Source organism: Rosa chinensis, chromosome 5 (assembly GCF_002994745.2).
Source record: "Rosa chinensis cultivar Old Blush chromosome 5, RchiOBHm-V2, whole genome shotgun sequence".
NCBI lineage: Eukaryota > Viridiplantae > Streptophyta > Magnoliopsida > Rosales > Rosaceae > Rosa > Rosa chinensis.
In genome coordinates this window covers 28,391,254-28,413,212 of record NC_037092.1, presented here as the reverse complement: position 1 = coordinate 28,413,212, position 21,959 = coordinate 28,391,254, and the positions used below count along the sequence as shown (strand labels likewise).

The 21,959-nt window shown below is 36.6% G+C and overlaps 1 protein-coding gene across 2 annotated transcripts; it reads left to right on the top strand.

Moving 5' to 3' along the window:
* The first annotated feature begins 8,668 nt into the window (after positions 1-8,668).
* Positions 8,669-10,501, top strand: LOC112165750 (CBS domain-containing protein CBSX5). 2 transcript variants are annotated; one of them, XM_040507148.1, is made up of 2 exons: positions 8,669-9,096; positions 9,371-10,501. In XM_040507148.1, exons 1-2 carry the CDS (start codon positions 8,762-8,764, stop codon positions 10,299-10,301), a joined length of 1,266 nt encoding a protein of 421 aa, XP_040363082.1. In that variant the 5' UTR covers positions 8,669-8,761; the 3' UTR covers positions 10,302-10,501. The 2 variants fall into 2 exon arrangements, with proteins under 2 accessions (XP_040363082.1, XP_024158157.1); XM_024302389.2 differs by having other exon boundaries at positions 8,670-9,096; positions 9,422-10,501.
* The last annotated feature ends 11,458 nt before the right edge of the window (positions 10,502-21,959 follow it).

Here is a 21,959-nt window from a genome sequence, read left to right as displayed (position 1 = left end):
ATTTAGACATACATCTCGTCTGACTCGTTTTTGCCTCTTGCAGTAAAGCACTGCAGATTCAGCTAATTTAGGCAGAAAGCAAAATGGAATATTGCTGTATTGTGGTGAATGAGCAATGGCAAAACAATATTGAATATTGATGCCTATGACCAAAAATCGTTTCACTAGTCTGTCTTTTATAGAAGATTTAGACAAGATTACAACGTACGACGACTGTTCCCGTCTTATCTCGGCTTTACCAACTACTTCAAAGTAGGGCTGGGCACGGACTGGGACGGGCCGGTTACTGAATGATACCGAGCCCGGTACCGAAAATATTATCCGGGACGGGACGGGATAACGGTTTTTCAAGGTTGGTACCGAAGGTACCGAAACCGACCTGGATCGGGTCTGGCCCGGGCCCAATTCGGGATACCCGATTCCTTTTTCTTTTCTGTTTTTCCCCACTTTTTTGTTTTTCCCCACACAGATGATCACATTATTTGATTCAGACTGTGGATCTGAATGAACTAATTCAGTAATAATCCACTCAACAATACTATAAACAAGTGGAAACCGGAACAAGACCACCCCACATCATAGATACAGAATCTACTGCAACCAAAATATGTCATATCGAACGATTAAGCCGAAATCACATTATGCAGAAACAAGTGGTCAATTACAAACAGGTAAAAACATGGATTTTCTATAGTACCTTGAGCAGTGTATCCACGCTCACAACGATCCCTGAGAAAAGGAAAGTCTTGCGAACCAAATATACCATTCTAATACCAGAAAGAATCATCATTTTGCTTGATCTCAACCAAGTCCAGAACTCAAACCACAAGATTTGCATCAACGTAGCACAGAATTCAAGTGGCAATTCCGATATAAAACATCACAATTCACAAATTTGAGGCCGTAACAACAATTTAAAGATCCGTCTGATAAAATAAAGAGAGACCCGTAGCTTGTAATAGATCCAAAGGAGCGAAATTATGAGAAGAATTCAGTAACTCCTGAAGAAATTGGAAACCCTTGCGAAAGAGGATGAGATACTCAACCCCAGATCTTCAACCCTCCCTCCACACCTTCGATTCTCCTCGATTTCAAATTCAAAATCAAATCGATTTCATATGGCACAGATCGAACAGATTAGTGAGTACCAAGCCTCCTTGATTGTTGATGATGACTAAAAAAGCCACGATTCCCGGTCGTACTGCTCCAAATCGAGCTCCTCCTAGGTTGTTTCGGATCTGTTCGAAAGTAAGGTCGAGGATGGTGCTTGGAGCCTTGAATCCTCACAATAAAGTAAGGATTGGGGATCGGGCTTGCTGTGTGAAGGGAAATTGGAAAGAAATTGGGGATCAGGGATTTAGATGAAGAACAGAAGAAGAATTGGAGAGTGGAGAGTGGAGAGTAGAGAAGAGAGTGGAGATCGATCGATGTCTTTGGAAGTTTGGAGAGTGGAGACTGGACTAGAAGAATTGGGGATCGATCGGCTTAGGGCCTTAGGCTGTTTAGTTTAGGTCAAAATGTTTTGATCAAGTGTGGTCATTCCTTTGTGTTCCCACAAACTACCCAATCAAAACCAACCAAGTAATATAAAAATTAAAGATTTAATTTAATTAATTTTACCGGGACGGGATCAATCGGTTTCGACTAAGCTAGTATCGGTACCGGGCCCGTTTCCACGAGACGGGCCCAAATAGTAAATTTCAGAATTTGGTCCCTGCCCGTACCGACTGATTTCGGGACGGTTTCGGAACAGTACCGGGACTTCGGTTTTGGATGCCCAGCCCTACTTCAAAGCAAACAAATTTTCAGTGTGGGTTGAAAAAACATTTTTCCTTTTTTTTCCTTTACCTTATGTACTATAATAATTGTTTGTCTCACTAAAAACTTGGTTTAGAAATGGATCAAAGTAATTTATAAAAGTTCGTTAAACTACCTGCTTCAATATGTGATAAAAGATTGTAAAAAATAACCATATGCATGATCTATGACTCCATGAGTGACTCTTTAAAAATTAGTCAGGTCATTAGATCACATACATATACAAGTTACATTAGCATTATGACAAGACCTGTCCCGGATTCCACCCTGGAACCCGAAGTGGCCCTGTGGGACCCACTTTTAAAGAAGGTTTACCAAAAATTTCGGCCTAACCTCCCTTAAAAATGGACAACCCACAAACATGTGGAAAACAAATTTCACTTCTAATAATCCAACCACAAACTCCTGGAGCCACCCTGCTCCCATCATTCAACCAACTCAAACCCAAAAATAATAATAGTGTATCAAGTACTTCAAGTCTAAGAAACTCCAAGATTTAAGATACTACAATTCACAAAGTTAGGTCGTAGACCTCAAATATAATTCATTACAAGTCTGGGTCACAAATCCCATAGTAATCAAAGCAATTCTAGGAACGTAAATTAACATAGAGTACAGTAGGTTAAACAGGTAACCTACAAAATATGATGACGGAAGCAGATACGGTCACTATGGCTCACTCCTGAACGCCGAGCAGCAATACTATAAACTGGGCATTTGAAACCGAAGGGCCCAGGGGAAAAGTATTGAAAAACACGTTAGCGTGAGTGGACCAAAAATAAACAATTTTAAACAAAAGGAATTTAATACTTCTCCCATTTATTTCTCTCAAAACTCCCGATGCATGCAATGTTTAAGGAAAACAAAACAAGAGAAGTTCTGTATAAGAAAAACCGACTAGCCCCGCTAGTCACAAACTAAATGAAAAGATTAAAACTTCGGTACTCAAGAAAATAGGACCAGCCCCAGTGGTTAACCGGAAATAGAACTAGCCCCGCTAGTCAAAATAGTAAAATGAGTATGGGAAGACGATAGCCATACGAGTGAGCCTCCCAGGCTCGGGTGATAGCCTCCCAGGCTAAAGTATTCCCATTACTCGCATAATATACCCTTACGCCACTAAGTGTAGCGATAGGATAATGGGCTTCAGAATTACTGTCACAGAGACAGTAACCAGCGCCACAAAGGCGGAGGGCTTCGGTGATCCCATCACCTCGCCACAAAGGCAGAAGATCAAAGCTAGCAATGATAAGTCACTCAAAGTATGGCGAAAGAAAATCCGAAAACCACAGTAAAATCATAAATGCATAAGGCTTCCTCAACTCTCGCAAAAGAATTCCCATGACGTGTCCCACACGCCAAGATAAACTCAAAATCAAAAATAAATAAGAGAAAATGGACATTTTCCAATGACGTGACCCCGCATGCCATAAAATCTTTGAATAATCAAATATCCAAAACCGTTTCCGAAAATAACCCTATGCTCGAGAAAGTAATACGATAAACAAATTATCATCTCGGAAACAAATAAATAAATAAATAAATGCATCATTCTTTGAAAATAAAAGTCCACTCACAGTATATGGTCAATCTTGACGTCACTCGGTAGTTTCTTCATACGAAGATTCCTCTCGTCCTGTACGAATAGCACTCGTAAAAATATATTTACAGGACGGAAATTAACTTTACGATAATTAGAAATTGAAATTCATAATGTCCCCCTTCAAAATCCAACTCCTTAATTCACATCAAATCCATCCATAATACTCCAATAATATTCATTCATCGATATATAAATTCTAAAGTGAATTCGAAAGAAATTCGGCGATCGAATTCACGTAAATCGACAATTAACAATTCATGCTCAATTCGTAATTCCTCCAATTTCCACCAAACTTCATGTATAAAATTCTATAATCAATAAAGGATTTATGGAGCCAAAACAGTAAATAAAACGCAGCACCACGCGCCACCCACAGTGGCCCCGCTTGGGGCCCATGCGCCACCGGCAACCACCACCAATGGCCACTAAATTTTGGCAGCACCACCTACTCAACAGACCCAACCTCTTTCTCAACTACAACAAGTTCCAATTTTACCTGAAAGAGCTCCAATTTAGCCGGTGAAAAATTTCCAGAAAAATTCAAGAACCCTATGATCGGGTTTTGATCCATTCGACCTCCACACTGCAAATCGTGGCTCAAGGATAGGGGAGAAACGATCCTTGGCAAAAACCGCGCCTTCGACAGTGGTTTGGCGGCCGGAATCACCGGAAATCTACGAAACCTCCGTTTGGCTACAGTGAACTTCACAGCTAAATTCCGAGCTCCTCCGGTCAAGCCACAGCAAAACACCACCCCAGGCGTGACAAGGGAGAGAAGGCGACCCTGCCGGTGTCCGGGTTCAGTCGTGGGTCGGCCGGAAACGGAAAAATTCGAAGGAGAACGAAATCGGGCCGAAGAGGAAGGAGTCGGGGGAGAGGAGAGAGAGAGTTACCGTGGGTTTCCGAAAATGGAAACCTACAGTGGTAACTTTCCATATATATTTTTTATTACTATGAACAGTAACTTCCACATTTTAAGCTATAACTTTCACATACGAACTCCGATTTAAGTGTATCACATGTCCACGGACTCGGTTTAACGTCCCCTACAACTTACGTGAAGGAAATTTTCTCAAATTGTTTAGCCATAAAAAGTCAACTGCTAGCCCCCCCCTAAAAGGTAAAACTATAAACTCGAATGGTAAAACATACAGTAATTCTTGTAACACAGTAAAAAAGGTAAATCGAATATGGAGTGTAACACATTATATATATATATATATATATTTTATAGAAGTGTAATTTAAAGTTTGAAATCTTCTTCCTTTTTAAAAGACGTTGTAGTTTAGCCAAATAATTACTTGTCAAATCCATTTTCTCCAACAACCAACAAGCTAATATACGTGGTAGTTAAAATTGAAAATCAACATGAATCGTACGGGCTCGGCTCCGAACAAGCCATGTTTTCACATGTGCGAATTGTATGTGAATCAATATCCATTTATTTGCTACAAACAATTGATGTCTAATCCAAGACCTTGATGTTCATATAAGCAATCGTAATTGGATTCGCATGTTCTAAAGGTATGTAAAAAGTTCATTAAGATTGGGTTAGCATAACTTAGATCCTAAGCTTAAAAGGATATTCAAATAAAAATTTTATTGTATAATCACGTACCACCACGTATACTGTGCTTCAAGCTAATATTATTGATTTACATATTAATTTATGAATATTGATGCTCAATTAATGTATGTTTTTTACCATATGCAAAGGTTCTCATGTAAATAATTCATATCTATTAGCCGAGACTACCACATAATAATCTGACAGTAGTGTTCACCTGGTCAGTTGCTGACCAAAGAATTTATGCTCAACAACCCTTAGATTTACATTCATTGGTGAAAAACAAAACACCTCAACTTAATAACAATTCTCTCTGCCCTTGAATTTACATCTAAGGGTGGTTGAGTATTATTTTCTTGATCAATAACTGACCAGGTGAATATTTTCGATAATCTGAAACCACATAATAAAGACTTAAATGATTTCAAGCATTTAGTGACTATAGTCACCGTTATGGCACCCATCAATGCCGGGTGATAGTGAGCTCGACATTTGTTGATTCAAAGCGTTAGCGGCCGTGGTTTTCCTGATTGTAACCATCATCAGTTATTAACTGCAGGACTTGGACATGATTTAACAGCTGATCTATCAATCACTAAACCTACCTCTTAATCAACAATTAATTAATGACTGGCTAATTAATCTTCAAATGGTCTACTTATTTTACAAATGGTCCCTGCTAGCTCGTGGACAATAAAGAACAAAAAGTCATAAAGTAATTTCCAGAGATGCTTTATATATCAATCTGCTTACCTGGAAAAAAAGATCACGTTTCTTCTAGTTGAGTCAAGATTAAATATTTAAACGTGTGTCGAAACCGTGTGTATGGTCTGGAGAATTGATGGACACAGAAGAACACAGAATCTGCTGGCTATTTTATATTTTGTTAAATATGAACAATACTAGTCGTTTCTTAATGTACTATTGTTGTCATGAATGATGAATCACGGTGATTTGTTAACAAATTTGTGGGTCCAGCTATTTTACAAAGTCAACTAATTATCATTTCTATTAAGAATAAGTGTGTGTTTGTATATATATATATATATATATATATATATATATATATATATATTTTTTTTTTTTTTTGAATAACTTACGCATATAATTTTTTAACTGTAATTGAAAATAGATAGTTGTAGGACTGGTATAAGAAGTTCCTAGGATTAGTCAAATAGTGAGAGATGGTGAAAAATTGTGTTAGACTTAGATTAGAAGGTACAATTATACATTATACTAAAGATGGATCAACTGTTCATCACAGTTCATGTAACAATGGAATGACGGTTTTGCCTCAACGTTTAACTAAAATTACAATTTGTCTTTTTTTCTTTTTCTTTTCAATTTTGCCATATCTTTTCATTTTTTTAAAAAAATTTATTTTATTTATTTATTTTTTTTTTATGAGAGAACAATTCTGTTTTGTATTTGTAAATTTCTACAAATGATACCTAAAGTAGATTTTTTTTTTTAATCTTAAAAATGGAAGAGTTTCATTATTCATATTTCTGTAATTGTAGTTCTCGCAAATGTGTAATCTGTTCAAACAACTTATTAAAACTTGCACTATAGAAACTTTGTTTCTAAAATTGTACTTCTCAAACTTATGTAACTATGATCTATTACATTTTTTATCAGAATTACAAAAAGAATTGTTTAACAACTAAGCACTACATAAAAAATTGTTAACAACTAACAAATCCAATTCCCGCGGCATCACGCGGTTGCCTTTTCTAGTATCCTCTAATGTTAAAAAGAAAAGAAAAAAATGTAGGATTAATTTTCGGTAGGATTTTGATCTTGCTATATCATTAGTTTTTCACGTTCTATTGTCCTAGCACAATGTAGAAATGATGTTAGGTCAACTATCTAGTTTATATCTCATGTGACAGTTTAGGTACTCACTTTTGTTGGAAAATTAATCTCACCGCTACACAAGTACTGGTAGAAGAGATGCAAAGATAAATAACCAAGACAAGAAGACAATGAGATTTAACGATTTTTGGCCAAAATTCATGCCCACTTTCTCGAAGTGTTTTCATCTTCACTATGAGAGAACTACACAAGTACAAGATATACACCACTCAAGTTTATATCCAACCCGAACCCATGTATCCAACAGGATACTCCTTGTACACCATCTCTCATCCTAGAAAATCACTCTACCCTGAGGCCTCGTTTGGTTAAGGGAAGGAAAATCAATTCCCTTGTCTTTTCCATGTGGATGAGAAATTAAAATTCCTGTCAAGTTTCATTTCCTATGTTTGGTAAAGCATGGAAAGCAATCAGGAAAGACCATTTGATTTCTCTTCCAGTGTTTGGTTGGTGTAGGAAAGGAAAATAAAAATATATCAATGTTTCAATAATACTCATGTATTTGAAAATAAAAATTACATCATGAAAATTCAAAAGTACACCAATTTTGGCAATAACACATTTGAGTAGGGATATTGTTGTCCAAAATTTTCGTAATAAATGATGGGATAGGAGAAGAGAAAATCCCGATGGGGTCTGAAAGAAATGATTTTCCCCCTTATTTTCCCCTCTGTAAGGAAAATACTTCTAAAGTTTGTGCCTACTAAACAAATGAAGTAAATAACTTTCCTTTCCTGATTCCTCAAATCCGTAAACCAAACATGGCCTAAAAACTATCACACCCTTGAACAGAACTAACTTTGCTTCTACATCTTGAAGGCCCTTAGAGTTGTTCTTGTCATTTTGCTTGCCTCTATACAAGTTTCTTCTATTTATAGCCATTGATAGAAGCCTCTAGAATCACTTCATCAATGCTTATTTATGAATCAATCACCCATCTCCCATATTAATTCCTTAGGAAAACCAGAATGTCAATACACAAATTTGACCATGCATTTATTCCCAATGCTACACTTGACTATGCACCAATTTCTTATGCATAAGTTTTTTTTTTTGATAAGATTTCCTATGCATAAGTTGTCGTTATGAATGCACAAACTATTGATACCATGCATTCATATCATGCAAAATATCTCAACTAAAGAAGGATAGGCTCCAACCCTAATAACTTTAATAATTAGATAAATCAGAAACTTTTATTAAATGATGTGTCACTTATTGTTATATAAAATAATGTATAAATTCTAAGTGATACTTGGAACCGTGGTTCATTTAATTTTTTTTGCTATTTTCTATGGGAGATTTGCTCACTTAGCATTATTAAAGAAATTACTATATATTCTGTAAACGAATCAATATGCATTAATATGTCGGTAAAAACCAGTTTTTTCACTTTTGTGATTTTATAAATCTATTTTAACATTTCTAAAAAAAAAAAAATAAATCTATTTTAACAGACCAAGAACATTCGGTAAGTCCAAAACCACAAGACGACGACACACTATCGGCTTTGAAAGCGCAAGCGGGGGTCACTGAGCAGTCAAAATGTATCTCCTTTTCCTTTTTGTTACTAGCTGTCAAAAATGAAGGGGTTAACTAAACAATTAGTAAATGGCCCAGCTCTGCAATTTTGAAAAATTTGAAATCAAATTCTGTGATTTTGATTCCCTTCTCTATATATCATAATTGACCCTACACTTTTTGTCACCTTCTCCAGTTCTACTATACCTCAAAAGCTCCTTCCAAAAAAAAAAAACCCAAAAGCTTCCCAAAACTATCTCTCGCTTCTTATAAATACCCTACTCTGCTCCACAACATCACCACCACCGCCACCATAATCTCTCTTCCTCTTCTTAAGCATCTTCTTCTTCATTTCTTCATTGTCTTCCAGTTCTTGCATGGCAGTGAGCTTTTTAAGGCACGAGGTATCTGACCTCTGTCTGGGCAAGCCGGCTCTGAGGTCTCTCTCCATCTCGGCCACCGTTGCCGATGCCGTTGAGGCCTTGAGGATCTCGGAAGACAACTTCATCAGCGTCTGGGATTGCAACCATCACTCCAAGAGTCTCGCCGGAGACCAGTGCCGGTGTGTCGGGAAGCTGTGCATGGTCGATGTGATTTGCTATCTTTCCAAAGATGACAACTTGTCGTCTCCATCTGCTGCGCTGAAGGCACCGGTGTCTGAAATCTTGACAAAGATTCCGGGAACTGTTATGCACGTTGACCCATCTTGCAGGTACTTATCTAAATCCAATCTATAATTCAAAATCTCTTGCTTTGTTCAAATTTGAAGGGTTTATTTTCTAAGTTTTGATGGTAAATTCAAGTTTTCAAGGCTTAATTTGCACCTCTAGCTGTTACCTTTTGCTGTAAAAAAAAAAAGTCTTTCATCGCACCCATCTCTCAAAATTAGAACCAATTTCTTTAAATTCCAGCTATGTAATAATTCTTAAATTTTTCCCATGCCAGCAGCCAATCTTATGACTTTATTTAATTAATTCCCAAATCAGACCACAGGTCAACCAATTACCCAAAACTAAATTACTTACTCTGTTTCACAGCTTATTGCAAGCCATTGATCTAATTCTCCAAGGAAACCAGAACCTGGTGGTACCAATTCAGAGCGGGCTAAGCGGCACTTCAAGAAGAAAACAGTTCCCAAAATCCACAAACTACATGACCACAACAACCAATCACAACGGTCAAGAATTTTGCTGGCTAACACAGGAAGACGTAATCCGATTCCTTCTGAGCTCAATTGGGGTCTTCTCTCCCATGCCTGCTCTCTCTATCGATACTCTTGGGATCATCAACACCACAGACATCTTGGCCATCAACTACCACTCTCCGGCAAGCTCGGCGGTCCAGCTCATATCTCAGTCACTCGAGCAGCAAACCTCAGTGGCTGTTGTGGACATGGATGATGTGTTGATCGGTGAGATCTCGCCTTTCACTCTGGCCTGCTGTGACGAGTCGGTGGCTGCAGTCATCGCCACTCTGTCTTGCGGAGAGCTCATGGACTACATTGACTGTGGAGGACCACCTGAGCACTTGATCAAGATTGTGACAGAGAGATTGAAGGAGAGGAAGTTACAAGGAGCTTTGGAAAATTACTCATCAGCAACTAATGCTTCTGCAAACTTAGGGTCGTCGTCTTCTTCTTCTTCATCAGATGAGGAGTCCTCTGGGTCTCTAAATAGTACCAAACTCAGGTCTGCGGGAAGATTTAGTAGGTCAAATAGCTACTCGGCTAGAATGGTGAGGAGGTCTGAGGCCATAGTTTGTCATCCGAAGAGTTCGTTAGTGGCTGTGATGATTCAGGCAATTGCTCATAGAGTGAACTATGTCTGGGTTATTGAGGATGATTATAACTTGGTGGGTATTGTCACTTTTTCTGGGATGTTAGAGGTTTTCCGGGAACACTTGGAGACCATGATCTAGAATGTTAAATGATAAGGGTCTGTAGTAAAAGTTTTGGCAATTCACATGATGAAATGATTTCCAGTGAACTCGTTGTGTGAGTGGTTAATCCTCAGCGGCACTGCTAGCTAGGGTAGTTGGGTCACTTATCCTGAGTTTTACAGGAATGAGAGAAATAAAATCAGTAAATTACCATATGACGACAGTGATCCGTTTACACAGAACCTAACCTTCAAGACTTTGCATTTTTTTTTTCCCGTTTATCTTGTGTTAAGCTCCTCGAATTGGAAGGAAACTGACACTGGACATATTCTGTTCCTAACGTACGCATTTCTGCACACTCCTGCACCATTTAGACTTATCCCATTGTGAAAACTGAAACTTACATTGAAAATGATAGGACACTAGCATGACAAACTTTGTTGAGATAATAATCAACCTTGACGAGTAAGTCTAAAGTTTTTCTCAAAAGGTCCCGGTACTACTATCAGTGAATTATGCGCCTACTTAACTTTATTTATTGTTGTGTGTGTATATATACATATAGCTTCTTTTTTTTTTTTTTTTTTTGTGACCCTCTCTTTCTCCACACTTAGTTGTATCAAGCAACACATGCATCCACAACAAAATTGAAGTATAGTTAGTTCATGTATATCGAGTCTCTCAGCGACCATCTGCTGGTTACTAATTTGAAATTTTGAATATTTTCAGAATATTTTCTCTATATATATCTATTCTCTAAGAGAAATTTTAAACATGCATATGGACGACTGTTCTTAGCATTTTACCAATCCTGAATTTTAATCACATGCATATGAACCACATATTATCTATTCTAGTTTAGTCTTACAATCAATCATCACCGCCAAATCCTACCTTCATGTCAAAAAATCAAACTCGCTAGATCGAGCAGACGCAGCCTCGGCTCTCTCTTATTAGTTCCTAAGTAGCCCCAAGAAAGAAGAACAAAAGCTGCCACACGAGAAACATGCATGGCTGTCTGACTTGCTAATTAAGCAGCAAGTACGTAGCAGCAGCCAAAGCGAAAACAAATATACATATATATATAGACGACATATTTGAACGACTGAGAGGATTGCTCTGTTTATACATATCATCTCATACGACACAACAACAATGAATGACTGTACGGCCGTCTGTATGGATAATATTAGGATTATTAGCACATCAAGATCACTATCAATCAAGAAAAGGTTACCGTAGCCCCTAGCCCAACCTTTCTTCTCAACTCTGTCCGTCTATCGTATACGAGTCAGACCCCTTCACGTTCATCCCTCACCATATGTGCATGTGGTCTGTGCACAAGGCCCTGACGCCTGACGTCGTTAAAGAATCAAATTAGATAAGCCACCCTTCATTTCACTCCCTAATTCGTAGCTAGCTGGCTCGATCTTACCTGTCGTTTATTTCATCTATCTTCCAAGTTTGTTTCATCCTCTACACAGATCTAAGTCATCCAGCACCGCCGATCACGCACTACATGTCGTCTTAGTTCTCGTGTACGTATCTTTCACTTGCATGTACGGACTACGACAGCTCCCATCCCACCGCCAATTCCGACGTTGAAGTCTACGACACAAACCATGTCTTGTCTCTCTATCAAATCTGGACTTTTCCAATATATATTATATAGATTTCTGTACTTTTCCGGCCGATTCCACTCCATCTTTTTGGATCTTATTTCTGGATTATGAAGCTACGTAGGTAATGATGTCGTTTGGTCTAAAACTAGCTAATGGAATAAAAACCTGGCTACCTGAAATGTTTTTAATCAAGCTCATGGTGATCGAACATGGTACAGTTAATTGTTTGTAGGGTAATGAAATACCGCTTTTATTAGTCAAGGCCATACATCAAAAATAAAACAGTCGCCATCTCAGGGCTAAAATTCTCATTTTAATTATTAATCCTCTACCTTCTACGGTTCTACACCGCTCATGGTCTTTATTTTAGTGTTGGGAGAAATCATTTCATAAAGAATATGTTGATATAAAGTTGATTTTGATTATTTATATGATTGCCTCTGTATCTGATCGTGAAAGAAAGGTTATTTTTTGTTTGTTTTAGTTGATTATGTTCAAAACAAGTGGGCCGACGTTGGCTGCTTCTTCATAAATATGCATGTACCTGGGAGTAAAACTAAATTAGCAAGTGAATTTTCAAATACTGCCAAGAATAGCAAACAGTTTAAGTGAAAAATATTAATTGATTGTTAGCCAACATTCCACTATGAAAGTATGAGCTGCATGTTTGTTTTGACCCCCTTTTGTTACCCCAAAATAGATTGTGAGATCCCAATTTAGCTAGGTTTGATCAACATGCCGTTGTTTTGAAGCATGCAACAATTACAATTTTTCTTTTTAATTACTAATCAATAACAAAACCAATGAACAACAACCCAGATCGCAAGGATCTATTTAGAGATGCCTTTTTCCAGTGGTTGGTAAACCACCACATTATAAGGTTTGATTCCCAGTGGAACCACTACAAACTACTAAATAAGCTAGCATTGGTGCGTACCATCAAACAATTAATCCAAGTTATCGACTAACCCTCCTTGTTCTGGGTAAAGCTATGATATGTTAACATTTCTCATACATCAACTATTTTTACCCCTCTAAGGACTCATGTTATCACTTTTGAGGTTTAATATTACTATTTTGAGGACTCATGTGATAACTAAGAAAATTTACCACTTTAAGGACTCATGTTACTACTTTGAGAACTAATATTACTATTTTGAGGACTCATTTTACCACTTTTAAAGCAATTGTATGCATGTCATACGTTAATGTAACGCCCCAAGCTGCACCTCACCAGCTTAAGCACGTCACAGTGCCGCGAGTCTCTAAAACATAAACCGAACGCTCGATTTATGTCCTAGAGAACCGCTAGGCATTTTGTTTGAAAAACTTTTTGTAAAACACAGCGGAAGCTACAATTATTTTTGAGGTGAAAACTTGAATTGCTAGCAACTATTTTGTTTGTTCAAAACTTGGATAAAGACGCACACGGGGTACGGATTTCAATGAAAGAGAATCCAACTGAGTTTAACCCGAGGCTAGATAACAACAAGCTCCGAAGCACGAAGTTTGAGCAATAAGATTTAGCACAACTCCAGACAAGGGTTTACCGAACTTGTTATGCACACCCAGCTCCGTCCACTAATGTCCTGTCACCAGTGCACAGTACCTGCATTCATACTGTTGTAGGGGTGAGCTTTCGTCCTCGCTGCTCAACAGGAACTCTAACTCGACTAGACTTGAAACCAATAAATAAATTTTGGAGCTCCAGTATGAAAATAGGCTTAAACCAAGTATTTAAAATGAATGACAAACTTTAATGTTTTTCAACGTGAAAACCTATGCATGATGCTTGAATAAACACGGCGCCAAATCCAAGTGTTACCTAATGGCCGGTCCCATAGACCCACTACACGACCTTACCTCAATTTAATTTATCACCAGGTAAGCGTAGCGAGAACGTCCACTACCTAGCTACACACACGTACCGAGTCCATGATTGCAGATACTCGGACGACCGGTATAGCTAACCCTCTGGAGGTTTAGGGGATCGAACCTAAGGAAGTCAGTGCCCCTTTCGCTCTCAAGCCATCACATCCCTCACAATTTGGTTAGTATGCATTGCATTTTAACATAACCAAACCGTACCACCCATCATGCATCATTTTAACACAAGATATAAGAAAACAACTAACTGAGGAGAGTTCTGAATCCCTATCTAGATTCCGATGCTTTCTCTCACGTACTCCGAGAGTTGCGAACCTTCTGTTCCTCGGGTAACTGGAGTCCTAGATTCCGACATTTCGATAGTTAATAACTTTTGGACAGTTAAACGAAATCTCAACGATTAATATATCGTCCAAACCAACTTTTCCTGGTGTGATCAGGAGTTGACCAAGGGTTGACCACTTTGACCATGTTTGACCAATCGAGGTAGACTCGATAATTACCTAAATTATCGAACATTGACTTGAAGTTACGTTATCGACCAAACATATATTGAGTGCACCCGATTACTAAGGCCACCCAATACATGTATAAACATTAATTTCTTTCCTTACTTATTATCAAACCACGAAATACACAAGCAAACCAAAGATCTCGAATTTACTTAACTGTTTTGCCGCATAGTAATTCCACGGAATTTACTATGGACACCCAAGCTTTATTGCTTCACCACATTTTTGATTTTTCCACAACCAATTCATAAATTCTAAACTGTTATCACCTAAATAACAACAACCACAATCAAACATGATAGTCATAATCCATTCACATCGACACACATCCCATTCTGCACATGCAATCGAGCTTATACACATTCAAACAACCAACTATCCATTTCAAGGCCACAACAACAGGTTATCCACTCATTTTCAAACCCAACCTTGAGCAACCAAACTTAGAACAAGCGTAATACAATCTCAGCCAAACGACCCATTCAGTTCATCTAACCTCCAAGTATCATACCAAGATCAAAACTTGGTTCGAGAGTTGAAATATACCTTCAAAAGCTACTTCGAGCAAGCTCGATTGAACAGGGATGATGACGAACTGGGAATCCAACACCAGCTAGCAGTTCTTTGGAATTTAGCTTCAGTTTAGAATGACAAGCATCAACAGGTGGAGACGAAATGAAGAGCGAAGCAAGAGAGGCCAGAGAAGTCGCCTGCGTCGAAGAGCAGAGCCGGAACCGAGAGGAATCCAGAAACCCAATTCATCAGAACTTACTCCAATCCGAAAACTAAGTATCAAATCGTGTATATTATGACGAAGGGATGAATTTCCATACCGAATGCGCCTTGAATGGTGGCCGGAAACTTGCAGAAATCGCAGGCGAAAGCTTGGACCTTCACCGTCTGCTCTTCGTTCTTGTCAGGTGCATAGACGATCCTAGAGCATCAAGCTATAGGCGACGAAGAGGCGAAGAAGATGGTGGTCGTCCGTCGTCGATCGGTGGCTGGAAGAAGTAGCGCCGGTCGGACCCTGTTGCCGGTTTCTGGGTTTCGTTTCGGGTCAGAGAGAGAACTCTGATTCTCTCCTCTCTCTCGATCCATTTGGATCTCCCAACAGAGCACACATAGATAAATAGACTGACCCAATTAAGGATGAACGGCTAGGATCAAGAGGTGGAGTCGGTGGATGGCTAGGATCACGCCATATGTTTCCTAATTTCTTAATTTAATTTCTAAAATTCCTCAACTTCGGAAAATAGTTAAAAAGCTCGGGTCACCGAAAATTTCCACGAACTCGTCGTGACGTGTACTTCATTATCCAACTTCTAAATTGAAGATTTCACTTCACGAAATTTTCTGAAAATATTCTCAAGTACTTTAACTTTTATTGAAATCGATAAGTCAATTAGCGAACTATTTCATTTAAGCTCGATAAACTTTTCCGGGGCTCACAATTAACACATTGTAGAATTTTCCCTTCTTTCGATGTTTATAAACTACAGGCTTTGACGCATGTATTTATGAATGGAATAAGGTGCTATATCTCAAAACTCTAAAACTAAAGCTTAAATTTCAATCGATAAGTGAGAAGAAAATAATTTAAATATAACACTAACAGCACGTCACACGTGAAAGATAAATTTTGTGAAATGCATATCATATAATTATTTAGTGTACCAAAAGATTACTGATTAACTAGATGTGGATTGTAAAATTATGGGATGATTACGTGCATTTAGTTAATTAGCAACAAATAATCAAAAAAGGCAGCCGAACGACTAGACAAAAAGTGATGGAAGTGGCCATTCAATTCTCATCGAGTCATTTTCTTCTGAGTTGAAAGAGTGATGCCATATCCTCCATCTCCATTTCATTTCATTTTCTAGTTACCATACCACAATATTTTACATGAAATATCTAAGGGAATATATTCAGAACATCGACATGCATTTACATTAACAGCAATGAACAGTTGGATAACATCAAATTTACTTTTTAGTTATTAAAAAAGAATTAACTATAAATATCAATGATTGAAATTATCTAATAAATGTTGGGTCACTTATACTGTCAGTATATAAATTTTTTTTTTAAGGCATAGGTCAATATCTTGACATATATATTGATCAATGCGAACAACAAGAAATAAATCAAGGACCTTCTCCTTCTTTACCTCAATCATTCACTCATGTTCTTGAAGCAGATAAGCCACCTCTCTTCTCATTTTCACACAATCTCGGCTGGCTGTGGGTCCGTTGATGCATCACCACGATTAATATATTTTCCAGACTGTCGAGCACTGCAGCCTCACGCCCTCACATATCTGCATGTCGTTTTGTTTCTTGAACGAATATAAATCTTTTTCAGATTGACGCGTACTTAATTATGTGTCTGATGCGTGCAATAGGTACGGAGCATATGACGAACAGCCTCACATTTTGACTATTCTAATATTGTTACAAGTCCTTTGTCGGAAAAGAAAAAAAAATTGTTACAGGTCTTGGGCCACAATCATGTGCTCGATCTGTCTGGTAAGTCATGAGGATCTTTTGGAAGCTTCTGGACATTGCCATTGCGGCCGTACCATTCGTTCTCTAGATCCTTCAAATCTTATTGATAAAATTCTGCATAATCAGTAGATGGTTGAAAATGACCTGAATAATAGACATGGCAAACATAGATGGCCAAATTAATCTTTTCAAATTCGTCTATATAGATATACAAAAAAATTTAGGGTGCATTACTGTATTAGTGTATCGATCATAACTTCAGTGTTTTATGAATCAATCTACTTGTAGACCGTAAACGTTAATGTGTCGATCATAGGCACTGTAAATTCATTTGTACAATTTTTTGTACTTAAGCGCCTTATGATCATAACTTCATTACTAGTTGTATGTTTGTTTTGAGTAGAAATAAGAATCGAAATCAATGATGAAGCAGTAGTTGGATGGTGCATAGCTAGATACTGATGAACTGAAGGCACCGAATAGTTCATGATTCCCACACACGAATTCAACATGCTAATATTATCTTCATTTTAATATTTCAGAGAGAAAATGGGCTGGGTGTTTTATCTTAAAATATCTCAACATTTTCAGTCACACTTTCCTAGTATACCCCTAGATAATTTTTCATTGTAATTTGAGACTTTACCACATATTATAATTTGATAGTGATAGGGCCGACCCTGAGGGCTACTGACTGAGGCAGTCGCCTCAGGCCACCGGCTCCTGGGAGCCTCTGGAGTTTCTGTAAATATGATATAGACAGTACATATAAACACTATTTGCTTCACTAAACAAGAAATGCTGTGTTGCTCTAGTGGAAATGAGGAGAGTTCGCTCTTTCCCCACCTAGGTTCAAATCGTGTTCCAATTCCTAGTCTTTTTTGGTTTTTTCAATCAGTTAAGTGATTTGTGGAGGGCCCAAAGCCCAAATCGAACTAGCTTCATCCTTTCAACTTTTTTTTTCTTTTTAAATTACTTTTTTTTTCTTAGACTCTGTGGCCCAACTCACTTTTTTTTTCTTTCCCTTTTCCTATTCTATATAAACTTTTCTTTTCCTTTTTTCCATATGAAGAACTATTCCCTTTCCTATGGAAAACTAACCCAAATTAAACTTTTGTAGGGAATAAATATTGATATACTTTTGTTTTGTTATTAACTTCATCTTTACTTTTATTAAAAATACATGATTTTGTACTGTTATTTGACGCGAGAATATATATATATATATATATATATATAGGAGGCCACATTTTTATTATTCACCTCAGAACGTTAGAATCTCAGGACCGGTCCTGGATGGTGAAGTAAAAATTGATGGCACAGATGCACTTGTAGTTTGAATCTTTTTTCTCCTATACAACGGTCTTTTTCTTTTTTAGTCGATCAGCTCCTATTTTTTATCTCAAATTGTTAACTTTAATCGGTAAGGTCTTAGTAACTAAAGTCATAAAAGGTTATGAGTAAACTTCAAAATATTAGATAAGAAAAATCTCAAATCTCACATTACAAAAGTAACAAAATAAAATATAACTTCGCTCACCAAAATTGTAACGAAGTATTTTATTTTAAATTAAACACAATAACTAATAGATGATTAATTTGAGAAAATATCATGCAATGCTCGAATCCTATTCCTTTTCATACAAATCTTTTCTCTTTTTATGTGGTCGTGGGTGACCATTGTCTTTTTCTTCATTAATATTCATGAACCAATAATTTCTCTTTGAAATGAGGGACCATAAAGTAAAGAAAAGAGAGGGAGTACGTACAAATCAGTTTTAAAATAAGAATTAGTAGCAAATTAACAAGATGACGAAGCAAACTAACCCTAGTGTTGTCGATTGATCCCTGCAAGCGATTATCAAACAATTAGACAATAAATTAACACCAAAAAATTTATATTGAATGAACGACTGATCGAGGAATAATGAATATGCTTCAAATGTACAAAGAAACAGGCATGATCTGTATTTTGATTATTTTTTTCTGTGAAATTGAGAGTGATTATTTCAGTTAACTATAATCTATTCTTCAGCTAATGAAGCTCCGAATCTGGGGTGTGAATGTGATCATCTGTCACCATATTCAAAGCCGTACCAATCAAAATCAGCAAAAGAAAAATCTTCCAAGGAATCTTAAATCTTAGGCTCACAACATGATTTGAACTGTGAGGTGATAAGCTGTTGACACGTTCTTTTCATACTATTGGACAACCATAATTTTTTTAAAAAAATAAGAAATTAATGGAATGATCCTTTCTACTTTTGAGGAAGACAATGAATTAAAGTGAATCAATTGACGCATGCCGGAGATTTGTGTGGGAGATGATGATATGACTGTATGAGTAACTGATTGGAAGCTAGATATTCCCAGCATATGCCGGAGGTATTTACTTTATCTTGTGTTTATGTTAATCAGTTTAGTCCCACATTAAAAAAATAACTTAAATTTTTGTAAGAGAATGATATCTAGATTTTTGCATAGTATCAAAGATGTTTTGTCAGTGAATCATGACTTATTGGTTAGTTAACCTAACTAATACCGTGGAGGTTATAGGATCAAATCTCATTGACACCGGGAAGGGGAGGGTGGTGTGAGGAAAAATTGTAGTCAAGAATCACCAAAAAAAAAAAAAAGTTTTCACTTACGTGTGAAGTTCAATAGCTACACAACCAAATTGCGAAGCTAGTTAATTATTCGTGCCCTATGGTTGGTAAACCAAGACATTCTACGTTTTGATTCCAAGTGAAGGAAAGTTAGGCGTATTCATTGAAATAATAGCGACCAGCCATAATAAAATATATAAAAAAAAAATTAAGGTAACACGTCGCACGACTACTTTCAGATCTTCTACTAGCTAGCTGGGTCATTAGGTTCTTCCATATATTTCTATAATGCATATGCATGCATGTTTGACTCATTTATATAATGGTATCTCTAACAAATGAAGTCCCAATTAATTTGGTATTAGGGCAATGATATAGGGCCTCAATGAGGCTTAAGATTTATAGCCTCAAATCCTAGGTGTCATGCCATGTAAGCAAATACTACTTTTATTTTCAATTTCACATAATATATCTTGCCACATAATACTATTGCAACACCAACTTTACTCTTTTATATTTCATTTTAGATGTTAGGGGTGAATCAATTATATTAATAAATTTAATTAGGTGACGAAAAAAAAAAATCAGCTATTAATTATGTATTAATTTAAGAGATATGTCTACAAATTCTTTAACCAATATTTTTCTTCATTTATTTAAATTATTTCCTATAATTTTTCTTTCCAAATAGCATAAATATATTGAATTAGGTGTCAAGAAATTGGCAATAACTTTATTGATTAATTTCATCCAAAAAAATAGCATTAATAAATTGAATTTGGAAAATACATATGTCTAAATTAAGAGGTAAGAAAAAAAATTTGATGTTAGTAGCATTCATTAATTATCATCTACAATCTAAATATAAGGAATATAAACAAACAGAAAATAATAAACTAAAATATAACGTTAAAACCCTAGCTACATAAAGAGAAAAAAATGAACATAAGAACATATATAATGATACAACTACGTATTTTTCATATTATATTTTCAAAATTTACAGAAACGCAACAAAGGTTGAACTCATATACATGTGTTATGCAAATCTATTGATCAAATGTATGTGCAAATCTACTGATTGAATTACATGAAATTTTCTCTATTCTTGACATTGTTATTTAAATCTAAGCATGAGTGTAATGAAAAGAAAGAAAAAAAAAGACAAAATAATTTTTTCTTTTAGAAAAAAAATCAAAATAACTTAGAGTCATTAAATTTTGGAAGGCTAAAATGGTATTTTTCTCAAGAATTACATGACATGATTTGACAAAGTGATATGCATGTGTAGGTGACATAGCATGACACCTAATATTGAGGCCATAAATCTTAGGCCTCATTGAGGCCACAAATCATTTTCCTTTGGTATTATATAGCAAGTGTACAATTGATCTATTGCGCACTACTAGTTTTGTAGATCGTGATTAGAGGAGTTATTCCTGTTGCCAATTGCATGTGAAAATATTAGTATACAAAGACCTTTTACGTGCAAGTGATATTTGCTATCATGCATAATGCATTCTTGGAGTTATATATCAAAAATGTATATAATAAGTTATGAGTCACAAATTATGAAAATTGATTTGTCTTCGATGTTAATTTATCATTTTTAATCAACTTAAAATGACTATTTGAGACTTGAAATGTGAAGAATTAGAGCAAGGAGAACAAGTCATGGAATTTGGGCAAAAACTTTTCTAGCTATAGTTGGCTACTCATGGAGGACCTTTTGTCCCCTCAAATAGGACCATGGTTGTGAGAATTTCCCACCACATGAAATTCAAATCTTTCCCCACACATTGTTCTTTTGGAGCTTCGCATGCATTTTAGGACTAATTTGGGACCATGGTGTAAGAGCATCTCTTCCATATTTTGTCTCCTTATATAGCTAATTTTGAAGACCCAAAATACCTTATCTTCATTATCTCTTCAACAACCATATATTCATCCATTCTCACTTCACTTTAGCTCCATCTTCTCTCCACAACTCCACCTCCCTTAAATCCAAACACACCAAACTCCATCTCCACTACTTCCACCACCCATCAATTCCACAAACACCTCAACACTACAAACCATCACTAGCTACTCAAGGATTCATCATCTCTACATCATTAAGGAACTTGAGGAGCAATGAGGAAGTGTCAACCACCACAATGACATGGGAGACCCATCTCCACCACCACTTCCACCAACATCAATAGTCATTTCTTACGCTCTATCTCTCTCTAATTACTTGATATATTGTAGTAAGTTGAAGCTTGTTTATTTAGTTATGAGTAAGTGAACTTGTTGGGGCTAGGGTTGAAAGCCCTAGCCAACCTTGCTTTTAATTAATGTTTTGTTCATGATTTGATGAAATTCATGTTATCACCTTCACATGCTAAATCAAAAGTTGAATGCATTTAATTACTTAGACCTAAATCAATTTGAGTTAATGTGTTGGCCATGACATGAAGTTTTTGCTAAGAGATTGATTACCTTTAGGCAAAAGAAAGCATGAAAGCACCATGTGTGCATGTGAGGGTAGTGAGCTAAAATCACCTAGAAATAGGATTGGTTT

Coding starts and splice junctions, on each gene's coding strand:
- LOC112165750 (XM_040507148.1), top strand. CDS start 8,762: ATGGCAGTGAGCTTTTTAAGGCACGAGGTATCTGACCTCTGTCTGGGC. Junction 9,097..9,370: donor CACGTTGACCCATCTTGCAG/GTACTTATCTAA, acceptor TTCCCAAATCAG/ACCACAGGTCAACCAATTAC.